At 56.0% G+C, this 18,649-nt stretch overlaps 5 protein-coding genes across 5 annotated transcripts; 2 read left to right on the plus strand and 3 right to left on the minus strand.

Annotated features, from left to right (window-relative positions):
* Positions 1 to 646: 646 nt before the first annotated feature.
* ISF_08179 (bax Inhibitor family protein) lies at positions 647 to 1,627 on the minus strand (the record flags this gene model as incomplete). Its single annotated transcript, XM_018851782.1, has 3 exons — positions 647 to 1,138; positions 1,199 to 1,372; positions 1,436 to 1,627. 3 exons carry the CDS (start codon positions 1,625 to 1,627, stop codon positions 647 to 649), a joined length of 858 nt encoding a protein of 285 aa, XP_018701052.1.
* Positions 1,628 to 4,283: 2,656 nt separating this feature from the next.
* On the plus strand, positions 4,284 to 5,988 carry ISF_08180 (sphingosine N-acyltransferase lac1; the record flags this gene model as incomplete). Its single annotated transcript, XM_018851783.1, has 4 exons — positions 4,284 to 4,497; positions 4,656 to 4,969; positions 5,025 to 5,312; positions 5,383 to 5,988. The coding sequence occupies 4 exons, from the start codon at positions 4,284 to 4,286 to the stop codon at positions 5,986 to 5,988; spliced, it is 1,422 nt and encodes a 473-aa protein (XP_018701053.1).
* A 574-nt stretch (positions 5,989 to 6,562) lies between these two features.
* On the minus strand, positions 6,563 to 11,336 carry ISF_08181 (AMP-dependent synthetase/ligase; the record flags this gene model as incomplete). Its single annotated transcript, XM_018851784.1, has 3 exons — positions 6,563 to 8,359; positions 9,449 to 11,000; positions 11,215 to 11,336. The coding sequence occupies 3 exons, from the start codon at positions 11,334 to 11,336 to the stop codon at positions 6,563 to 6,565; spliced, it is 3,471 nt and encodes a 1,156-aa protein (XP_018701054.1).
* A 786-nt stretch (positions 11,337 to 12,122) lies between these two features.
* On the minus strand, positions 12,123 to 13,274 carry ISF_08182 (initiation-specific alpha-1,6-mannosyltransferase; the record flags this gene model as incomplete). The annotated part of the gene is made up of 2 exons (XM_018851785.1): positions 12,123 to 12,175; positions 12,227 to 13,274. 2 exons carry the CDS (start codon positions 13,272 to 13,274, stop codon positions 12,123 to 12,125), a joined length of 1,101 nt encoding a protein of 366 aa, XP_018701055.1.
* A 3,128-nt stretch (positions 13,275 to 16,402) lies between these two features.
* On the plus strand, positions 16,403 to 18,609 carry ISF_08183 (copper amine oxidase 1; the record flags this gene model as incomplete). The annotated part of the gene is made up of 3 exons (XM_018851786.1): positions 16,403 to 16,758; positions 16,815 to 18,419; positions 18,474 to 18,609. 3 exons carry the CDS (start codon positions 16,403 to 16,405, stop codon positions 18,607 to 18,609), a joined length of 2,097 nt encoding a protein of 698 aa, XP_018701056.1.
* Between the last annotated feature and the right edge of the window lie 40 nt (positions 18,610 to 18,649).

Consider the following 18,649-nt stretch of genomic DNA (forward strand, 5'->3'; position numbering starts at 1 on the left):
GTCTATGAATGCAACGATTTCGGGGGCCAGTGGCCAAACTATTTGCGACCAGAGCGCCGTTGATAGATGATATGGCCAACAGAGCAACATGGAAGGGCGAGGCGAATTGCGAACGACTTGGCTCCTTGACAGTTGAAAGTGGCATTGGGCTTGGTAGGGCTGGCTATGTGTGAAGGGCAACCATTATTTGAGCCACGGAAAGTGACTCGTCCAGATATTCATGCGTGTATACCCGCCCAAGTCGGCGCATGCCTAAATGGCCGTTTAATAATTTTTCTTATTAGTGTTTTTAGTGGACTTAATGCAAATATCCGATATACTTGTGCAAATTTGGAATTAGGCATACTTTGTAATTTCTCTACCTAGGTGTGGTGACTCGTGAATGAGTCGCGGTGACGTGAGATGGGAAGCAGCTGAGCTGTGACATGTGCCTTGTGGCGAGTGGTACGGATAATCAGAGCAGAATAGTGCGCAATTATAAACGAATCAAAGACAAAAACAAACGAAACAAAAAAATAAAATAAACTTTCAGAGCAACGCAAGAAACGCCCGAGAACCATCCAGTCTTCAATGCCATTAACACACCAACCACTCACTTCCGCCTGCTGATTTCCCTTTGCGAGGGCATATTTGTTCGGACTCGTGTTTAGTCGCTGGACTGGGAGTTGAGGATGCGGAGGATGGCGAGGAAGAGGTTGATGATGTCGAGGTAGAGGCTGATGGCGGCGGCGATCTCCTCCTCGACGTGATGCTTGCGGAGGACCATCTGGGTGTCGACGAGGACGTAGGCGCTGAAGATGAGGGCGGCGGCGCCGCCGTAGATGAGCTCGCCGGTGGAGCCATAGGGGAAGAACATGGACATGAAGCCGAAGAGGAGGAGGCCCCAAAGGGCGCCGAAGAGGTAGGGCATCCAGGAGGTGAAGTCGTACTTTGTCTGGCAGGCGAAGAGGGTGAGGGCGACGAAGATGCCGCCGGTGAGGACGACGGCGTTGAGGACGATGGAGGTGCGGTAGAAGGAGACGATGACGGAGATGGTGTAGGCCTCGGCGAGGGTGAAGAGGGAGAGGAAGAGCAGGTTGGTCGGGTAGGACTTGCGCTTCCAGTAGGTGAGGCCGAGGAAGATCATGGAGCCGATGAGCTGTGGTTGTGGGTTAGTGGTTGGTGGGTGGGAGGAAGGAAGGAGGTGGAGGGGACGTACGGAAATCCAGACGACGCCGGGGTGAGCCTGGATCCAGGACTTGTAGGAGGCGCTGAAGAAGGTGAGGGAGCTCACGCCGGCGGTCATGAGGAGCTGGACGGTGAGGATGGTGTAGACCTTGCGGACGAACTGGTTGCGGATGTCGACGGTGGCCTCGGCGACGGAACCGCCAAACTACAAGCCGGGTTGGTTAGCCGGGGAAAGGCGCACAAAGGAAGACGTGCGCGCGCGTCTTACCTTGAAGTCGTCCGGGATGTTGTCCTCGCTGCTGCGGGCGTGGGCGAAGAGGCCCTGGGCCTCGATGCCGGCGTTCGCGGCATCGTGGGCGGCGGCGGAGGAGGAAGAGGCGCCGTAGGCGGGCGGCGCGGTTGTGTAGTCATCGTCGAAGTCGTCCTGCCTCGCGGGCTGGTACTTGGCGCTGGAACTCATGGTTACTCTTGCTATACGATTACGATGCGGGAAGGATATCGAGATGGGATGCTCGTCGGGCGTTTTTGGTCGGGACGCTGGTGGTTCGATTCTCAGGTTTGAAATGTGGCGAAGCTGTGACAACCTTGAAGCTGGAGCTGGGAGCCTGCTGAATAAGGAAGGCTGCGTGGCGGCGGCCTTACTAGTCCACATAAGTGCGGCGGCGTGGGGCAAGATCCCGTGCTGCTGTGGCGCATGACGAATGGTGGAAGCTCATAACTACTTGTTACATGGCTGAGAGTTACTCAAGCTGCGAAGGGTTTGGGTACCCGAAAAGTAAGGCCATGGTAACATGGTATCCTGAGTTGCTGGGGCCAGTTGGACAGTTCACAATCTTGTGCTGTGGCTTGTTGGAGTTGTTATTCCATGCAACTACAGATTACACTGGCGGAAATTGATAAAATAAGGGACCATTATGTTGATGGATCCAAAAACGAGCATGCCATAAGCCCTATGCGTGCGACTCGCCAAAGACGACTGCCAAAGACGGCATACTTGTATTGGACAGGAAGACAGCTTCTGCCTGGATGGTTATCAGTGCCGCGGCGCGGCAGTTGATGCTTGTCGATAAGATAAGCTTGCAGAGTGAAAAGTGATGATCTGGCCAATGGCGATGGCGAGATGAGCCAAGTGTGATCGGGTAGCGTCCCGCATGATGCACGTAGTAGTAGGAGAGCGCGCGTTGCATGGTTGGTTGAGTTGAGTTGAAGTGCACGGCTGAGACATGAGCCGTCGCGCCAGCAGTGTTTAAGAGCATGGCGTATGGGAAAAGCGGCTTCCTTATCATTTTTGCGCAGAACTCTTTCACTTGCCGCATGGGCCAAGGTGGAGGAGAACTTCTTTGTGCATGATGGTTGGTGTTGAAGCGGTGGGGATAGAAGCCCAAGTAGCCCCTGTGCACCCTTGCGCGGGAGGGGATCCATGTGCTTCATCCGAAGCGACGGAGGATAAATGGAAGGCAGAGCTAGTTAGTAGTTGGGGCGGTGTCGTTGTGGCTCGTATAGATACATCTCAACTTGCATCTACGACGCGGGGTGGACAAGTTAGAGAGGATTTGGCGTAGTTTGGTGGGAAGCGGTGGAAACGGAAGGTGAAACCTCGTGGGGTTAAATAAATGGATATTCGTAATGATGTGCAGAATTGACCACTCTGTCTTGTTTGTTGAGGAGAGGAGACTGGAAAGAACAAGTGCGCCGTTGAAGGGAGACATGCTTATAGGCGGTGGGGAAGTCGCATGGAGCAGAGCAAGCGAGAGGGGTCTTGACGAATATTTCAAACTGATTCAAGTTGATGATTTTTACTCTTTTACCGTTGGTAAATCTGGACTTGGATGAACTACTTATTTAACTAAGGATTGTATAAAACGTTAGTACTGATAATAAACGGATAACCTTTTAAATGGTGCTCCTCCACTGAACCTGGAGGAATCGGCCTCACAGGGTCCACCACGGACGGGCAATGGCAGCTGAACAAGTAGATGCAGCCAGCTGGTACAGCCAGTCAGAGACAAGTCATTGGGGGCGGTAAATATTTAGTTGAGAATGGGTGTTAACTGAATTTGACATTTTTATAACAAATATTGTATCGAAGTTACTCGGTCTCTACGAATTAGACAACAGACCTTTCATTGGAACCTCTTGATCCATCTTGCCAAAGCAAAGGCCTGTAACCCCACCTCCTCCACTGTAATTGTCCCTACCTCCAGCAAGGTAGAGGAGGCTGGTCGCTCTGCATGTCACTTCCTCCCGTCTCCAGGCCGCAGAGATACTCGCCCACCAAGACGGATCCATTCAACTGGCTGCCAGTATATTAATGTAACCGCCCTGCATTACCTCGCCTGTGACCATCTCGCCAAAACTCTTCCCACTTTATATTTCAGAGCAGTTGTGGCTCACCCACTCATATCTCTGCTATATTCGCATCCTCCACCATCAGCCAGCCTCCTCCACCCTCCCTCAACCCTGCCGGTTCTTCTTCCTGGCCCATCTCCTCCTCCTCACGTCTACCTACCTACCCCTGCTCCTCACCACTCTGCTGGTTTCGAACGAAACAAGCTTTCCCTCCACTCAATTGCCTTCTCTTCCTTTTCTTTTCTTTTCTCATTGTCCATCTCGCCCCAATATTGTTTTCTGTCATTCGCCGTCGTCTTTGCGGTCATTCTGCGTTTGCGTCGAAGCTGCCCCTCTACCAACACTAACTGCTCCCCCCCCCCCCCCCTCAGACACTTCCTTCTCCTGAGCTCTCTTCGCAAACAACCCTCGCCCTCTGCCGCTTGGGTTGCACAAATCACAACCTCGCAGTGTCCTTTTGTTCCCTAACTACTTCTCATTGATATCAATTCGACTGCATCTTTTTGCTCGACCTTGCTCACGCCGCTTCCTCCACCGCCGCCGGGCTACCGTACCAGCTACTAGCGCCAACTCCGTTACCGCTTCTTAGCTGCATGTCGAACTCCTAAGAAGAGAAGAAAAAAGTTCACCACCCCGCCACTTCTGCCTACTTCAGCTTCCGGATTCGACTACTGCCAATATCTCTATTACCTACAACTCTCGAGCTCGTCTGTCTCGATCCTCAATTGCATCGTTCTCGCCGTCCAAGTCCGCTCCCACCCGTCGCGATGGAGAAGACCCCTTCGACGCCCGTCGAGGACCGGCCTGCCACCACCAAGCCGGCCCATCCTACAATCAAGACGGGCTCCAATGTCCCCAACATGAACGGCCCCCTCTACATGCAGACCTCGGGTTCCAGCGCTGTCCTTGTTCGCCGGCTGAAGCGAAAGGACGAGGGCACTTGGAAGCAGTTGTCGCGCTGGTTTGTCGAGAACCAAATCGGTACGGATTTATACTTTCTGCCCCTGTCCTACTCCTGAATTGGCGCCGTCTAGTGTCTACCGCCACCTAGGTCAACCCAACGGCCCAGGTACCCTCATAAACAACGGCGCAAGAGGAGAATTAGAATTATGGCTAACAACCCGTCTCCCTCTCGCTAGGTCTCTCCTTCAACCTCCTCGCCTTGCTCTTCCTCGCCCACGCCTTTATCCCCAAAGCCCGCGAGCACACCAACAAGTTCTTCCACCTCTCCTATTTCAACCCAGCGACCGGCAACTACGCAATTGGCGCCGACGATGTCCACCTCATCATCTTCTTCATCGTGCTCTTCACCGGGCTCCGCGCCAGCTGCATGGAGTACATGCTCGCACCGCTTGGCCGGTCCCGCGGCATCACTAAGCGCAAAGACTTGACGCGATTCACTGAGCAGGGCTGGCTGTTTGTCTACTACAGTGTTTTTTGGACCATGGGCGCCGTAGGTTCTGACTGCTCCGAACAAGTGCGATTCGCGGCTGATTGATCCCACACAGTACATCTACTACCAGTCTCCGTACTGGCTCAACATGCGCGAACTTTGGACCAACTGGCCCGACAGAGAGATGGACGGCCTCATGAAGGGCTACGTCTTGGCGCAATGGGCCTTCTGGCTCCAGCAGATTATCGTCATCAACATCGAAGACCGTCGCAAGGACCACTGGCAAATGTTTAGCCACCACATCATCACCACCCTCCTCATCTCCTCCTGCTACTGCTACCACTTCACCCGAGTTGGCAACCTCATCCTGGTTATCATGGATGTCGTTGATCTATTTCTCCCGGTATGTTCACTATGCGTGACACAGATGACAGTGCACATTCCCGAAGTCCCCAGTCTCTAACTCGCTACAGGCCGCCAAGTGTCTTAAGTACAGCGGCTTCACCACTGCATGTGACTACGCCTTCGGCCTGTTTATGGTATCATGGTTCGTGGCGCGACACGTTTTTTACATGATGGTCTGCTGGTCAGTCTATGCGCACCTTCCCGTGGGTGTGACCCATGGGTGCTATAGTGGTACCAAGGCCAATCTCATCGGTCCTTACGATCCTCCCGAGGGTCTGGGCTACCTTCTCGAGCCTTACTACAACAGCTCTGGCAAAGTCTGTTTCAACCGCATTGTCCAGTGGGCTTTCCTCGCTCCCCTTCTCGCCCTGCAGGTCATCACTATTGTGTGGTTCACCATGATTGTCCGTGTCGCCATGAAGGTTCTACGCGGCGACGGCGCCGAGGACTCGCGCAGCGACGATGAAGAGGAGGAAGAGGAGGAAGAGATCGAGGAGTTCATCTACGAGCAGGCCCTCGAGGAAGATGTAGGCGTCGAGGCGCTGGACTTCAAGAGCTGGGAGCGCCGCTCCGGCATCAGGCGGCAGGCTAACAGCTCTGGCGTCAGCCTGCCCGGACACAGCGACCGCAAGGAGCTTCTGGGCCGCATCGGCTGTGACAAGCAGGTCGAATGAGTGAGAAAAGCGGCGCCGTTTTTGGAGACGGCGAGACGATTTGATCTTGGGTGTTTGGGAGTTGGACTGGTTTCTTTTCATTTTGAAGGATTGAATTTGTTCTCCGTATTTTGTCCTCGGCACAGCCCTCGCTTGGCCCATGACAGCTGTGGGCTGGCACTCGGCCCTGCGCTTGCGTGTCGCTTGTCCTATTTATTCTTTTATTGCTCTTCTTCTCCATCATGAATCTGGGATACCTACGTTTAGCCTCTACCGCAAACGTTTTACATTGCGCCGTCATGACTTCCTGTTTTTGGGAAGAGAAAAATAGAAAGTACTTTGCATTCTAATCAGGAACGTCTTTTCTTCTCAGTCGGTCACCCGCCTTGCTTGATTTCAGTTGTCCATGTCTAGGTAGAACAAGGCGCCTTCCCCCACGCCCTTCCGGTTAGGGCTGGCTAGATCAAGCATAGAATTTAGCAATCAAGCTCAACTACATACCTTGCCTCTCTCCAGGCCCACGAAGTTTTTATGAATAACGCTCGATTATCAGTCGTATGCTATTACTACATGGATGTTCTACGTCTGTAACAGATCATGTCGCCGCCTGGTTCTGCCTCTCTGATCCCTGCGCCGCCAGCAGCGTCTTGGCCTGCTCCTGCAGCTTGAACTTTTGAATCTTGCCGCTCGCCGTCTTGGGGTACTCGTCGACCCAGAAGACGTGCTTGGGCACCAAGTGGCTTGAGAGCTTCGTGCGCACCCACTCGCGCACCGCCTCCGTCGTGAGCACCCCCTCGTCGCCGCCGCCGCCGCCGGCGCGGCCGCCGCCCTCGACGTCCCAGCCCTGCCGCGGGACGACAAAGGCGGCGACGCACTCACCGAGCTTGTCGTCCGGCAGGCCGACGACGCTCGCCTCCTTGACGCCGGGCATCTGGAACAGGCAGTCCTCCACCTCGAGCGGGTGAATATTCTCGCCGCCGCGGATGATCAGGTCCTTGATGCGGCCCGTGATGCGGACGTACCCCTGGGCGTCCATCTCGGCCTCGTCGCCCGAGTACATCCAGACGGTGCCGTCGCGGCGGTCGGCGACGCGCACCTCGGCGGTGCGCGCGGCGTCGCCGTAGTACCCCTTCATGACCAGGTATCCCGCGGCGGCGAGCTCGCCGCGCTCGCCGACGGGCAGCACGCGGGAGCGGTCGCGCGGGTCGACGACCTTGACGGCCGTGTGCGGCATGGGCGTGCCGACCGAGGCGCAGCGCAGGGCGAGCGCGTCCGACGGCCGCGTCATGCAGCTGACCGGGCTGGTCTCGGTCATGCCGTAGCAGATGACGAGGTCTCCGAGGCCGAGACGGTCGTAGATCCTGCGCATCAGCGACTCGGGGACGGAGCTGCCGGCGACGATGCCCTTGCGTAGGTGCTGCGGAGGCTTGCCGCCGCTGGAGTCGAGCGCCTCGAGGACGGCGACGAGCATGGTGCTGACGCCGTAGAGGCCGGTGGCGTCATGGTCGACGCACATGCGGAGGGTGGCGACGGGGTCGAAGGCAGGGCTGGGGAAGAGGATGGCGGCGCCGGTGGTGGCGGTGGCCATGTAGCCGAGGACGGAGCCGAAGCAGTGAAACAGCGGCGGGGGGACGACGATGCGGTCGCCCGGGTCGAGGCCCATGCGGTGCGCGATGAGCAGGCCGTTGTTGAGGATTCCGGTGTGCGTGAGCTGCGCGGCCTTGGGCGTCGACGTGGTGCCCGAGGTGAACTGGATGTTGATGGTGTCGTCCGCGGCGAGCGGCTCGGACGGCTTGACGGGCCGGTCCGACGCGTTGTCGAGGAGCTGGCGGTACGGCGTCAACACGCGGCGGCACGCATCCAGATCAAACTTGACGCCCGGGTGGCCGATGCGGTTGTCCACGACCAGCACCGTCTGCAACTGCGGCAGGTCCGGGTTGGCGACGCCGCGGCCGCCGCGGAGGTCGCCGCCGACGAGGGCCTCGAGGAGCGGCTCGTTGCTGCGGCCGCGGCCCGGGCGGTAGGCGGTGTCGGCGACGGCGCCGATGACGAGGACCTCGACGGCGAGGTGGCGCAGCGCGGCGGTGACCTGCTGGGCGTTGAAGCTCGGGTTCAGCGGGACGAGGACGGCGCCGAGCTTGAAGAGCGCGTAGGTGAGGGCGGCGAACTCGACGCCGTTGCCGAGGGAGACGGCGACGCGGTCGCCCTTGACGACACCGAGGGAGGCGAGGGACGAGGCGAGCCGGTTGGAGAGCAGGTCGAGCTCGTAGTAGCTGAGGGCGGTCTCGTGGGCGGAGGGCGTGGGGGAGCGGGCGATGACGGCGGGACGGTCACCATGCTGGGAGACGGTGGCGGCGAAATGCTCCGGGATGGTGCCTTTATAGAGCGGTGGCTATGGGCGGGTGGGATTAGCGGGCTTGGTCTGGTATGAGGTGTGAACGCGTGAGATGAGGCCATCGCCATGAGGCGGGCGAGGCGTAGGAGAGGCGCGGCGACGGGCGAGTGTACAGCGGGGGACTGTTTTTTTCTTTCTTGGAGGGGCAAGTAGGAGAGATGGATAAGAAACGATAGTGCAATTTGATCTGTACACACCTCACTTGCACCTGTCCGGATGCTCAATGTCTCGGTTGCCAAGTATCGTCGCTGTGCCGCACCACCGGCTATGCTTCTCCGCACGACACCACCAGCCGCGGCGATCACAGCCGGCGCCCTCCTTGAAGCGGCGACCAGCATGACGGCGCCTGAATCGGAAGCCGAAGATCGACTTTCGCAGCTCTACAGGCTCACCCAATGAATGGAAATATGGATAGAATTTCCAAGGATGAAGGCCGTTGCTATCCAAGCGTAGAGCTAGCTGAAGCTTCTCACGCGTGTTGTGGGGGTTGGAGAAGAGAGAGGGCTAGGGAGGTATCCGTACAGAGGTAGAGGAGAGGGTAGGTATGTAGGTAACTAGAGGATAACTAGAAGATAACTAGAGGGAAGAAGGAACAGGGGGGCAGAGGGCTTGCAGACCGCTGTATTCCGCTCTGCCGAGAGAGACGGGAAAGAAAGCCGGTCGACTAGTGGCAGAATGAGGGGGGACACGGCTGGGAAATGGAGATTCTGGGGCCGAGGCGGAGATTTTCTCACTAACAGCTTGGCAGGAAAACCATCTAACAATAATGAGCATCGGACAGCCGCCCGAGTTAGCGCTCTCTACAATCTGGGGTAATTTGCTTGTGGGCTGTGTCCATACGTATATTGGCGATAACAGAAGCATGCAATCACGAGTGCACTTTTTGAAGCTCTATTTGAATTGTGAAAAATGAGGTTTAAAATTTTTCAAATAGAGATCCTAAGAGACCTTTATATAATCGAGTAGATAAATAAGCATCTGGACTTGGGAGCTGAACATACTTCTCAGTACCCTCGCTCAACTTCTACGGGTATATCCACCAACGACTTGTCCTGCTTCATACTCTCACCACGCTATCTCTCGCACCTCCCCCGGAAGCCCTCGATCCAGCGCTCGTTTTGTCCAGTACGTCATGGTGCCCACGTCGTCCACGCGAAACTCGCCCGCCAGCGCCGCCACGCGATGGTCGTTGCAGATGAACCCGTCCTCCTCGCAATCGCACCCATCCTCATCACCCTCCCCCCCCTCCTCCTCCTCCTCAGCGTCCCGCCGCCGCCGCCGCCCCCGCCCCGGCGCTTCCTCAATGTCCGCCCACTCAGCCGCGATGGCGAACCCGAGCCGGCTGTTGCACAGGCCCTCGCGCGCGTCCTGCCGCCGCAGGAGCTCCCGCGCCCGCCTCCGCACCCCGCGCTCCCGGCAGCGCGTCGCCGTCAGCACCAGCACGTCCATCACCGACGACGAGAAGGAGAAGACGCGCCGCCGCCCGGCCTCCGCCCCCAGGCGGTCCGCGAGCGCCACGATCCGCGCAAAGTCCGCGTCGAACGCGTCCCACGACGTCTCCGGGCCGCCCGGGTCCCGTTGCACCTCGATGGCCATGCAGATCTGCCGCGCCTGCAGCACGAGCACCGCCTCCCTGCCGCGCGGCGTGTCCGCGACCCCGCCCGGTCGCGCCCGCATGGCGTCGAACTTGACGGTCCACGCGGCGAGCGCCGCCGCGTACGCGCTCCGTACTCGGGGTGGTGGCTGCTTCTGCGCCGGGTCGAGGATGAACTTGTTGTTCTCCCCGAGCTCAAAGTACGCCTTGCTCAGCGGCTCGAACTCGTAGTACGCGTCTTCCGGGGAGTGGAAGGGGTCTTCGGAGATGACGGGGGTCTCCAGGGCCTTGTAGTAATCCTCGGACCACGGCCTGCGGCGGATGTTGGACGACTGGCTTACCATGCGACCCATGACCGCCTCGACGCAGTTGGGAGTCAGGAGCCCGCTGGGTTCGTACCGCCCGCTCCCCGTACTTGTCGCCTGCGCAGAATCGACCTTCTTCTTCCATCTATGCAGCATGTGCTGTCCGTTGATGACGTGCATCACCGCCGCCGGCACGTCGCCCTGCAAGCTCGCAATCGCCGTGAAGAGCAGCGTCGTCGTCAGCAGCACCTCCAGATCGAGGCTAGACAGCTCTGCCGACTTCAGGACGGCGACCACGCCCGCGATGGACTCATTGTACTGCTCCAGGGCAAAGTTGCGCAGACTCTGCCGCTCGACCGCGGCCCCGTCCGCGCCGCGGCCGCCCTTGGTGGCGCCCGCGAGGGCCTCGCGCTGGTACATGGCGGCCAGCGCGCAGGAGGCGTGCCACACGATCGGGTGCAGGCTCGTCGCCTGCAGCATGTCGCGCGAGCAGAAGGTCTGGTCGAACACGCCGGCCATACTGGAGGCGGCGACCTGCCGGAGGAAGTGGAACTGCATCAGCTCCTGCTCGCTCGTCTTGACGCCTGCAGGGCTGACCGTGACGCCGGGTTGGTGCGTCAGTCCTGTTTGGCGAAACCACGACGTCAGAGCTCCTGGATCAAGGGCATCGTTGGTCTCGCCGGCCGGTACCGGGTCTGAGTATCCGACACCAACGCATTCTCTAGAGGCAACGGCGCACCTGAAAAGAGAGTATTAGCTAGCCGACTTGCTGGTCGGCAGGGGACTCGCCTGCATGGTACATAGGTGCTCACCGACGACAAGAAGGCTTTCCTTCATCACATTTCACATGACGCTTCCTGGTTGATCGAGCCGTCAGATACAAAAACATCCTGAAAAGTCACGATATTCCCGGATTGAAGAGGGTAGGAAAAGAACACCCGTAGCATGCTTACCTGCACGTTAAACAGCCCGTCCGCTTCTTTGTCGCCCACTTGCGCGTCCTCTTCTTGGGCCGCAAGGCGAGCGCCTCAGGGTCGCTCCAGAGTGTGTCATTGTCGAGAATAAACGCCGCCATGTCGTGTCTGCGCGCCGTAGCTCCAGCAATAGATTCGGCATGTGTCACAGTCAGGAATTGCGTGAGATAGATTGCCAGGTAAGGTGAATGCGTACGAGTCGGGCTGTTGTCTTTAAATAAGGCTGTAGTGGGGCTCGCGAGCTGTTGCATTTCGTCATAACAAAGCAAAGCTCGAGGCTCAGATCCAATCGGGCCGGTAGTTAAAAGATACAGATAGACCGGAGCAAAATAAAGCGTAAGGCTGTACGATTTAGCTGCGGCTGTCGCCAAGTCACTTGTTGAATCGTGCAGGGTCTACTGACGGCCTCTCTCATAGTCTATTTTTCATCGGATACCAGCAGTCTATGTATCCGTTCATACCAATCTCAAGAACGCCGGCAATCGATTCTATGATAGTATTGTACAAAATGGAACGGACTCTAATCAAAGAGCCCGGAAAAGATAATGGCATGCTGCAAATACCTTTTCCACCACAAGTGCGGCGCTGTAATGCGCCTATTCAACTCACCCTCCTCTACTGCGATCTCCAGCAGTCGCGGCCGTCATAACAAAGGGGGGAAACAAAAACGCCTGAAAAGCCCCGTCCCGGGCGGGGAGAGACAGGGCAAGCATCACAAAAAAGGCGTGAGGAGCCGGTCCTTGTCGCCCAGTTGCGACGGGAAATTATGTAATAGTCGAAGTGAAGTAAAGATAACGCCTGGTATGAAAGTCATCGCATACAGCAAGACTTGAGATGCATTTGTTTCGCGGCCTGCAAGCAAATCAAACCATAGACACAAACACACTCTATGAGTCTTGTGCTTCGCCAATGTGTCGCTCGCTTTCCGGTTTCCAAGTACCTACAAGGTCTGTTAGGGATGTTCTTGTCAACGAATAAATTTGCAGCTTACCCTCGAAATCATGCTTAACAAAAGCCATGGGGTCATCATAATCCTTGGCCCCCATCTGGCCGACGCCGGGAGAGAAGCCAGTGATGGGAAGCACGACAACGTCGCCGACGCGCTTGCTAACCTCCATGCCGGTGAAGTTACGGAAATCAATCTTTCCCTCGCTCGCAGTCATGTCAAAGAATCGAGCATCGTTAAAGTAGTCCATGATGGTGTCAGTCCAGACAGCAGGGCCAGTCAGATCGACGACACCTTCGCTGCCATGCATGCTGCTCAGCTTGCCATTCGCCTTGAGGGTAAGCGTGGCATTGGTAATGCGAGCAATAGTCTCGCGCAGAATAGGGTGGCCGGGCTTGCTCTGAATAGTCCACTGGCAGAACTGAATGCGGCGGCTATACCAATCGGCCCAGTCCGCACGATCGGGATCGGCCTCGATACCAATCACCATTCCGACACTCTCGCGGGGGATGGCCTTGGGGATCCACACGTCGGCGCTCTGTAGAGCAAAGGTATCGATGTCGGAGTAGATGCCACCACGGGCAAAGAGAATGAGGTAGCGGAAGAAATCTGCTTTCAGAACGGGTAGGGGGAGGGCCTCGTACGCCTGGAGGACTTCAGGAACGGAGGCATAGAGCATGCGCAGCAGGCTGGAAGCAACGGAGTCGGTAATAACCTCATGAACAAAGCCAGGATGCAAAATAGTCCATGAAGCCTCTTGGTCGCGGAACTGGAACTCGCCGTCCGCGGGCGTATACTTCCAAGTTTGCCAGATGTAAGCGGGGAATTTTTTCTCGATATCGTACGGGTAGGTGTAGGACAGCTTGTCGATGGTGGACATATGCGACATGTCAATCAACGGTTTTTGAGCGGCAGCACGGTTCCCTGCCCGTGCGGCAGGACCTGTCGGAGAGTTGGCGCCGCTTGAGGCTGTGGCGGTTGTTGTGGTGGCGAAGGTGTTGGATGTCGCCGACGATCGATGCGAGTGGGATACAAGGAAGAAGACGGTCAGCAAAAATGCTGCCGCTACCATGGCGCGACGCAGAGTCAGCATGTTCGTAGGTTTGCTTTATGATCGACGGGTTGATGTGAGCGGGTAGTTTCAAGCCGTTTGGCCGCTATGCGTGGCAATAGTGGTCGAGGCGAGGGCACGCCTTGCTTTATAAAGAGATCGAGTCCGTGGTGTGCTATAACAACATGGATCAAGCTGATAGTTGATATTAATAAGTTGCAGCTTCGAGTCGACAGGATCCGCGGAAGCCAGATCGAGTTTGAGAATCAGTTGCGATTCGAAAAGGCGGTGGTGGGGGGCGATGACGACGATGTCTGCTTCGTCTCAGCGGGAGGCGCAGTACTCTGCGAACAGGGTCTTTCTGTAACAGGAGGGTATACCAGTAGAGCGATTGCAATAAAAGGGGGCAAACTGTAAAAAATGGATGAGCGAAAGAAGTGATGCTTTTGAGGGTTATGAGAACACGCAAGCCCAAAGGAGCACGGGAAGAAGTGAAGACGGAAATTAGGGACGAACACGAAAAAGGACAAAAATAGGATGCAAGTAGGAACGTGGTGTTTTTTTAGTGTGGATGCGATACGGGCCAAAATGCACCAAGGGCAAAAAATAGGGGGGGAGCCAACAAGAGATGGGAGAAATGGCAGTGACGTTGTAGGCTCCCAGGGAAAAGGCAAGGCAGAAGTCTGTACCTACAGATTTGAAGGGAGCTACTTGTGAATTGGTGGGAGTTGCTACCTACAGAAGGTACCATCCGTATGGGCAACTGATAGGTGACACCAAAGTCAGTGGGGAGATGGTGGATCCCTTGGCCAAGGGTCCCCTGTAACTTGTTAGCTTGTCTCCTGAGCGTTCGCAGCTGCATGCCCACAGTGCTGTAGGTACATACATACATACAGTACATACATAGCTGTACCTGCAGCCCCAGCAGATGCAAACAGCGCTCGCGGCTGCCAACAAACAGGTCGGCTCGAAGCTGGCGGAATGCTTCCAGCTGGCAGGATTAGTACTAGAAGCTGGCAGATCGCCATACAAAACAATCGTGCGGCTCCTCCTTGGTGGATACCGAGGGTACAGAGTGCCACTGATAGACACTGATGAGCGCCCTCGGGCCCTTTGCCTGTCCAGTCGCCGCTTCCATGGTAATGCCCATCCTTGACACTTTGCTGACTCGTCCTGCCATCGACACTCTTCTCTTCTTGTTTCGCATTCGCGCTTCACGCAAGCCTCAGGGGAGCTGACTTATATTGCCTAGCCTTGAAACTTTGGGCGTGCCGGCGCGGATACCACCCGCGACGATCCTTTTCGTGCTCCCTCGTTCCCGCTTAAAGCAACATGCACGCAAACTGTGCGCCGTTGATCGACAATCGACACAAACAATCGTCATGCCAATTCCAGTCTGAAAAGCCGAGATGACCCTCAGTTCCCCATCGACCCGTCTTCAATGGAATGCTGAGCGTCATTCGCGAAGAAAAGTTCACGCCGCGTTAGTTAACGCAGCCATCCATCCAGTTCTGCCGCGAGCTCGCGTGTCCGCTGCCCATTGCGCCGAGTGATCCGGAGGATCTAACAAGGTGTCTGTAACGCATAAGAGCTGCTCGCATAGTCACTGTTGTCTATGCTAATCGTGGGCAGGTCGTATCTCGGTTTAATAGTACCCTTCGCTAATAAGTGGTTTTTCAATGCCTCGCTAGCCTGCTTGTGGCTAACCCTTGGGTTGGCATTGGCCCACGACATCATTGTCTCCCTTTACCAGCCAATACACGACCCAAATACCATCTGTGCGTGTTATTGTTGATGGGGCGAACTTCCAGGACCAACGCCGTTAACACCACCACTGTCGTATCGCAACAGTTATCGCGACAGGGTTCGAGCGCATCTTACCTGTCGGTGTACCCTACTTCGTACCTAGCCATGCAATCTCGATATTGAGGCGCCCATACCCTACGCGCAGAATATCACATTACCATCAACCAGTATTTGCGATAACCGCGAGAAAGAGTCCCCAGCCATTCCCCGTTTGTGGTATTAGAAACATTAGGCCTTGGCGCTACCAGCGTACCCCAGGATGGAATGCAGCGTTTCGCCCTGTCTCGCGCTGCTGTTCGGGTGGTCCCGCCCTCGCAGCCTAGTTTTACGCATCCGTACAGAATTTGGTTTGTTGTTTCACAGATGTGATTGCAGCTTAAAGATTGATTGCGCCACAAATAACTAGATTGCGGTGCGGATGACGGAACAATAACTTCCAAGATGCAGCGGCGACTTGACAAGCGACAAGAAGCGCAAGTCAGCGGTGGCCACTTCAGCGCAATCATATCCGGGGAAAGAACCGCCTTTTGCCTGACTTTATCTTGGACCCTGTCAATCGCAACCGCTGGAGGGAGTTGGACGGCTCCGCAGGTCAGCAACTGCACCGTAGCACCACCGCTAGGCTCAAGAGTCTCTTTGCTCGCTCTGCAATGATGTCGTGAGACCCCACCAAGCTGTCTCTAGAACACCGCAGTTAAGTTGCTAACTCTCCCTTTCCCTTCCCTTCTTTCAATCTCGATGATGGTACATGCTATCAGGCTGGTACATAATGTCTGTGTTGCATACTGTACTTTGGAGGGCGCTTCTACTTACTCCCCTTCTACTCTCGTATAATTATACGCGCCCTAGTGGTAACAGCCGTATAACTAAATCCGAGACTCGGTGTCGGCACGCACGTTATGATGTTTTGTCGCAGCACCACCACCGTGATTATCAGCTCTTCTCGAAGCAACTTTACGGACTCCGCGGAGGCCCGCCACGGCTGCATCTGCATCCCCTCGAATCCGCATCTTTTCAGTCTGCGATGCGGAGTACTGTTCTCATGAAATAGCCGGTTCTGGACGCCGTCCTTTGTGCTAACTCCACCTGCAGCTGCAAGATGTGATGGACGGGCTCACTACCAAGCCTTATTGTTGCCCGATGTTGATGTGGAGGGGCAATCTATCTTGGTTCTTATATACCTTGCGGCACCTGTTCCCTCGAATGATTCGTTAGCATGTCTTGCAACTTTTCGAAACGCCATATCTCCTTCTCAAACATTCAAGCGCAGCTGCTTGCAGACCGCCCGTGCATCAAGACCACAAAGCCTGTCCCGGTTTCTGGGCTTTCCGAGCATAATCCGTGTGCTATAAAAAGAATTCGAGATGACCGTCCCCATTGGCCCGGCCCCGCATCCGTTGGCGGAGCTATCCCAGCTTGAATTCGTCAGGGCTCGTGATGCCATTCTCAAAATACACGGTGCCAACCAGCCGCTCTTCTTCCGCGCGATCTATCTTCAAGAGCCGGTCAAGGCGGAGTTGCTGCCGTTCCTCGAGGCCGAGCATGCCGGCCGCCTGACGGCCGCCACCCCTCGTCCCGCCAGAACTGCCTTTGTTGAGTATGATGTACTTGAGGCGGGCGCCCAGCTCTTTCACCGTGCTGTAGTCAACGCTGCTACCAGTCAAATCCTTTCCAATGACCAAATTCCACGAAAGAACAATGGCTTCCCGCACTACAATGTGTAAGTTCATGTGGTCGACGAGAAAACGAGGGCTCGAGTTCTAAGCCAGTCACTAGGAATGAGTTCGAGCTCTTCGAAGGGTATTGCCTGAAGTCTGAAAAGGTAAAGGAAGCGCTCAAAGAGTACAGGATTCCCGAAGGCTTTGAGTATTGTATTGACCCTTGGCCATATGGTGGTCCTGATGAGGATGATGGCATACCTAAATTCATGCAAGGCCTCATCTTTATCCGCGATGCTCGCAAGAAGAACCCGGATACCAATCATTATGCGTACCCTATCCCGTTGATCCCCGTGATGGATTGGTCCACGAAGGAGATCATCCGCATCGATCGCCTTCCTACTGGTGGTTCTGAAGATGGGATGGAACCGTCCATTGCCTCGGCAGAGCCAAGAAACATTTTCTCCAAGTCTGTCCCCGCGGAGTATGTCCCCGAGTTACTTGACATGCCCGCCGCTAGGGACGATCTCAAACCACTCAATGTTGTTCAGCCAGAGGGTGCATCGTTCAAAGTTCACTCAGACAACCTGATTGAATGGCAAAAGTGGCGCTTCCGCCTTTCCATTAGCCCTCGTGAGGGAGCGGTGCTTCATGACATTTGCTATGACAACCGCTCCGTGCTCTACCGCCTAAGCTACAGCGAACTCACAGTTCCGTACGGTGACCCCCGCGCACCTTTTCACCGAAAGCAGGCTTTTGACTTTGGCGATGGTGGAATCGGTCGGGCCGCCAACAGCCTCAAGCTCGGCTGCGACTGTCTGGGAGCCATCCACTACATCGATGCTTGCTTTCCCGCTGCAGACGGGTCGCCTACCAAGTTGGATTCAGCTATCTGCCTCCACGAACAAGACGGGGGTATCCTGTGGAAGCATACCAACTTCCGCACCAACCGCGGGGTTGTCGCCCGCATGCGCGAGTTTGTCGTCCAGTTCATTGGCACACTGGCCAACTATGAATACATCTTCGCCTTTAAGTTCGATCAGGCCGGTGGCATCACGGTTGAGACACGCGCTACTGGTATGGTGAGCATTGTTGGTATTGAAGACGGCAAGACGAGCAAATACGGCAACGTTGTCTCGCCCGGCATCTTGGCTCAGAACCATCAGCATATTTTTGCCGTGCGCATTGACCCTGCAATTGATCTCTATGGTGGCGATAATAATGGGCATACTCAAGTGGTTGTTGAGGAGAGCCACCCTCACAAGATGAACGCGGAGACCAATCCGCACGGCAACTACTACGAAGTCCGCCGCAACCCGGTGGAGCGGGCTACTTGGATCGACTCGGAAGTGCGCCTTAACCGCACCATCAAGCTGGAAAATCCAGTCAAGAAGAACCCCATCTCGGGCAAGAGCGTCGGCTACAAGCTCGTCTCGCCTGCGACTCAGATGCTGCTGGCGGATACGGACAGCCGGGTCGCCCAGCGTGCGCGCTTTGCTCAGCACAACTACTGGGTGACTGGGCATCGAGATGGTGAGTTCTGGGCTGCAGGCGAATTCACAAATCAAAGCACCTTCGAAGAGGGTGGCGTGTCGGATATGGTCAAGCGAGGTGATACCTTTGTCGTGGATGGTGTGCAGCCCACCAGCCAGACAAGTGCTCCGGTTGTATGGAGCGTTTTTGGATTCACACACAATCCTCGTGTTGAGGATTGGCCAGTCATGTAAGTTGATGATTCATATGCCGTCGTAGTCTGCTCGCTAATGATTCATTGTAGGCCTGTTGAAGTTCATCAGCTGCACCTGCGTCCGGCTGATTTCTTCGCTGCGAACCCAGCGCTGGATGTTCCCACCAAGAAGAACGATAGCAGTGTGCTCGTGGCATGTTGCGATGTAGACGACAAGGCAAATTGAACGAACGGTGCCAACGGGGCGAACGGTGCACACTAACGGG

Source organism: Cordyceps fumosorosea (assembly GCF_001636725.1).
Source record: "Cordyceps fumosorosea ARSEF 2679 chromosome Unknown scaffold_27, whole genome shotgun sequence".
Classification (NCBI taxonomy): Eukaryota; Fungi; Ascomycota; class Sordariomycetes; order Hypocreales; family Cordycipitaceae; genus Cordyceps; species Cordyceps fumosorosea.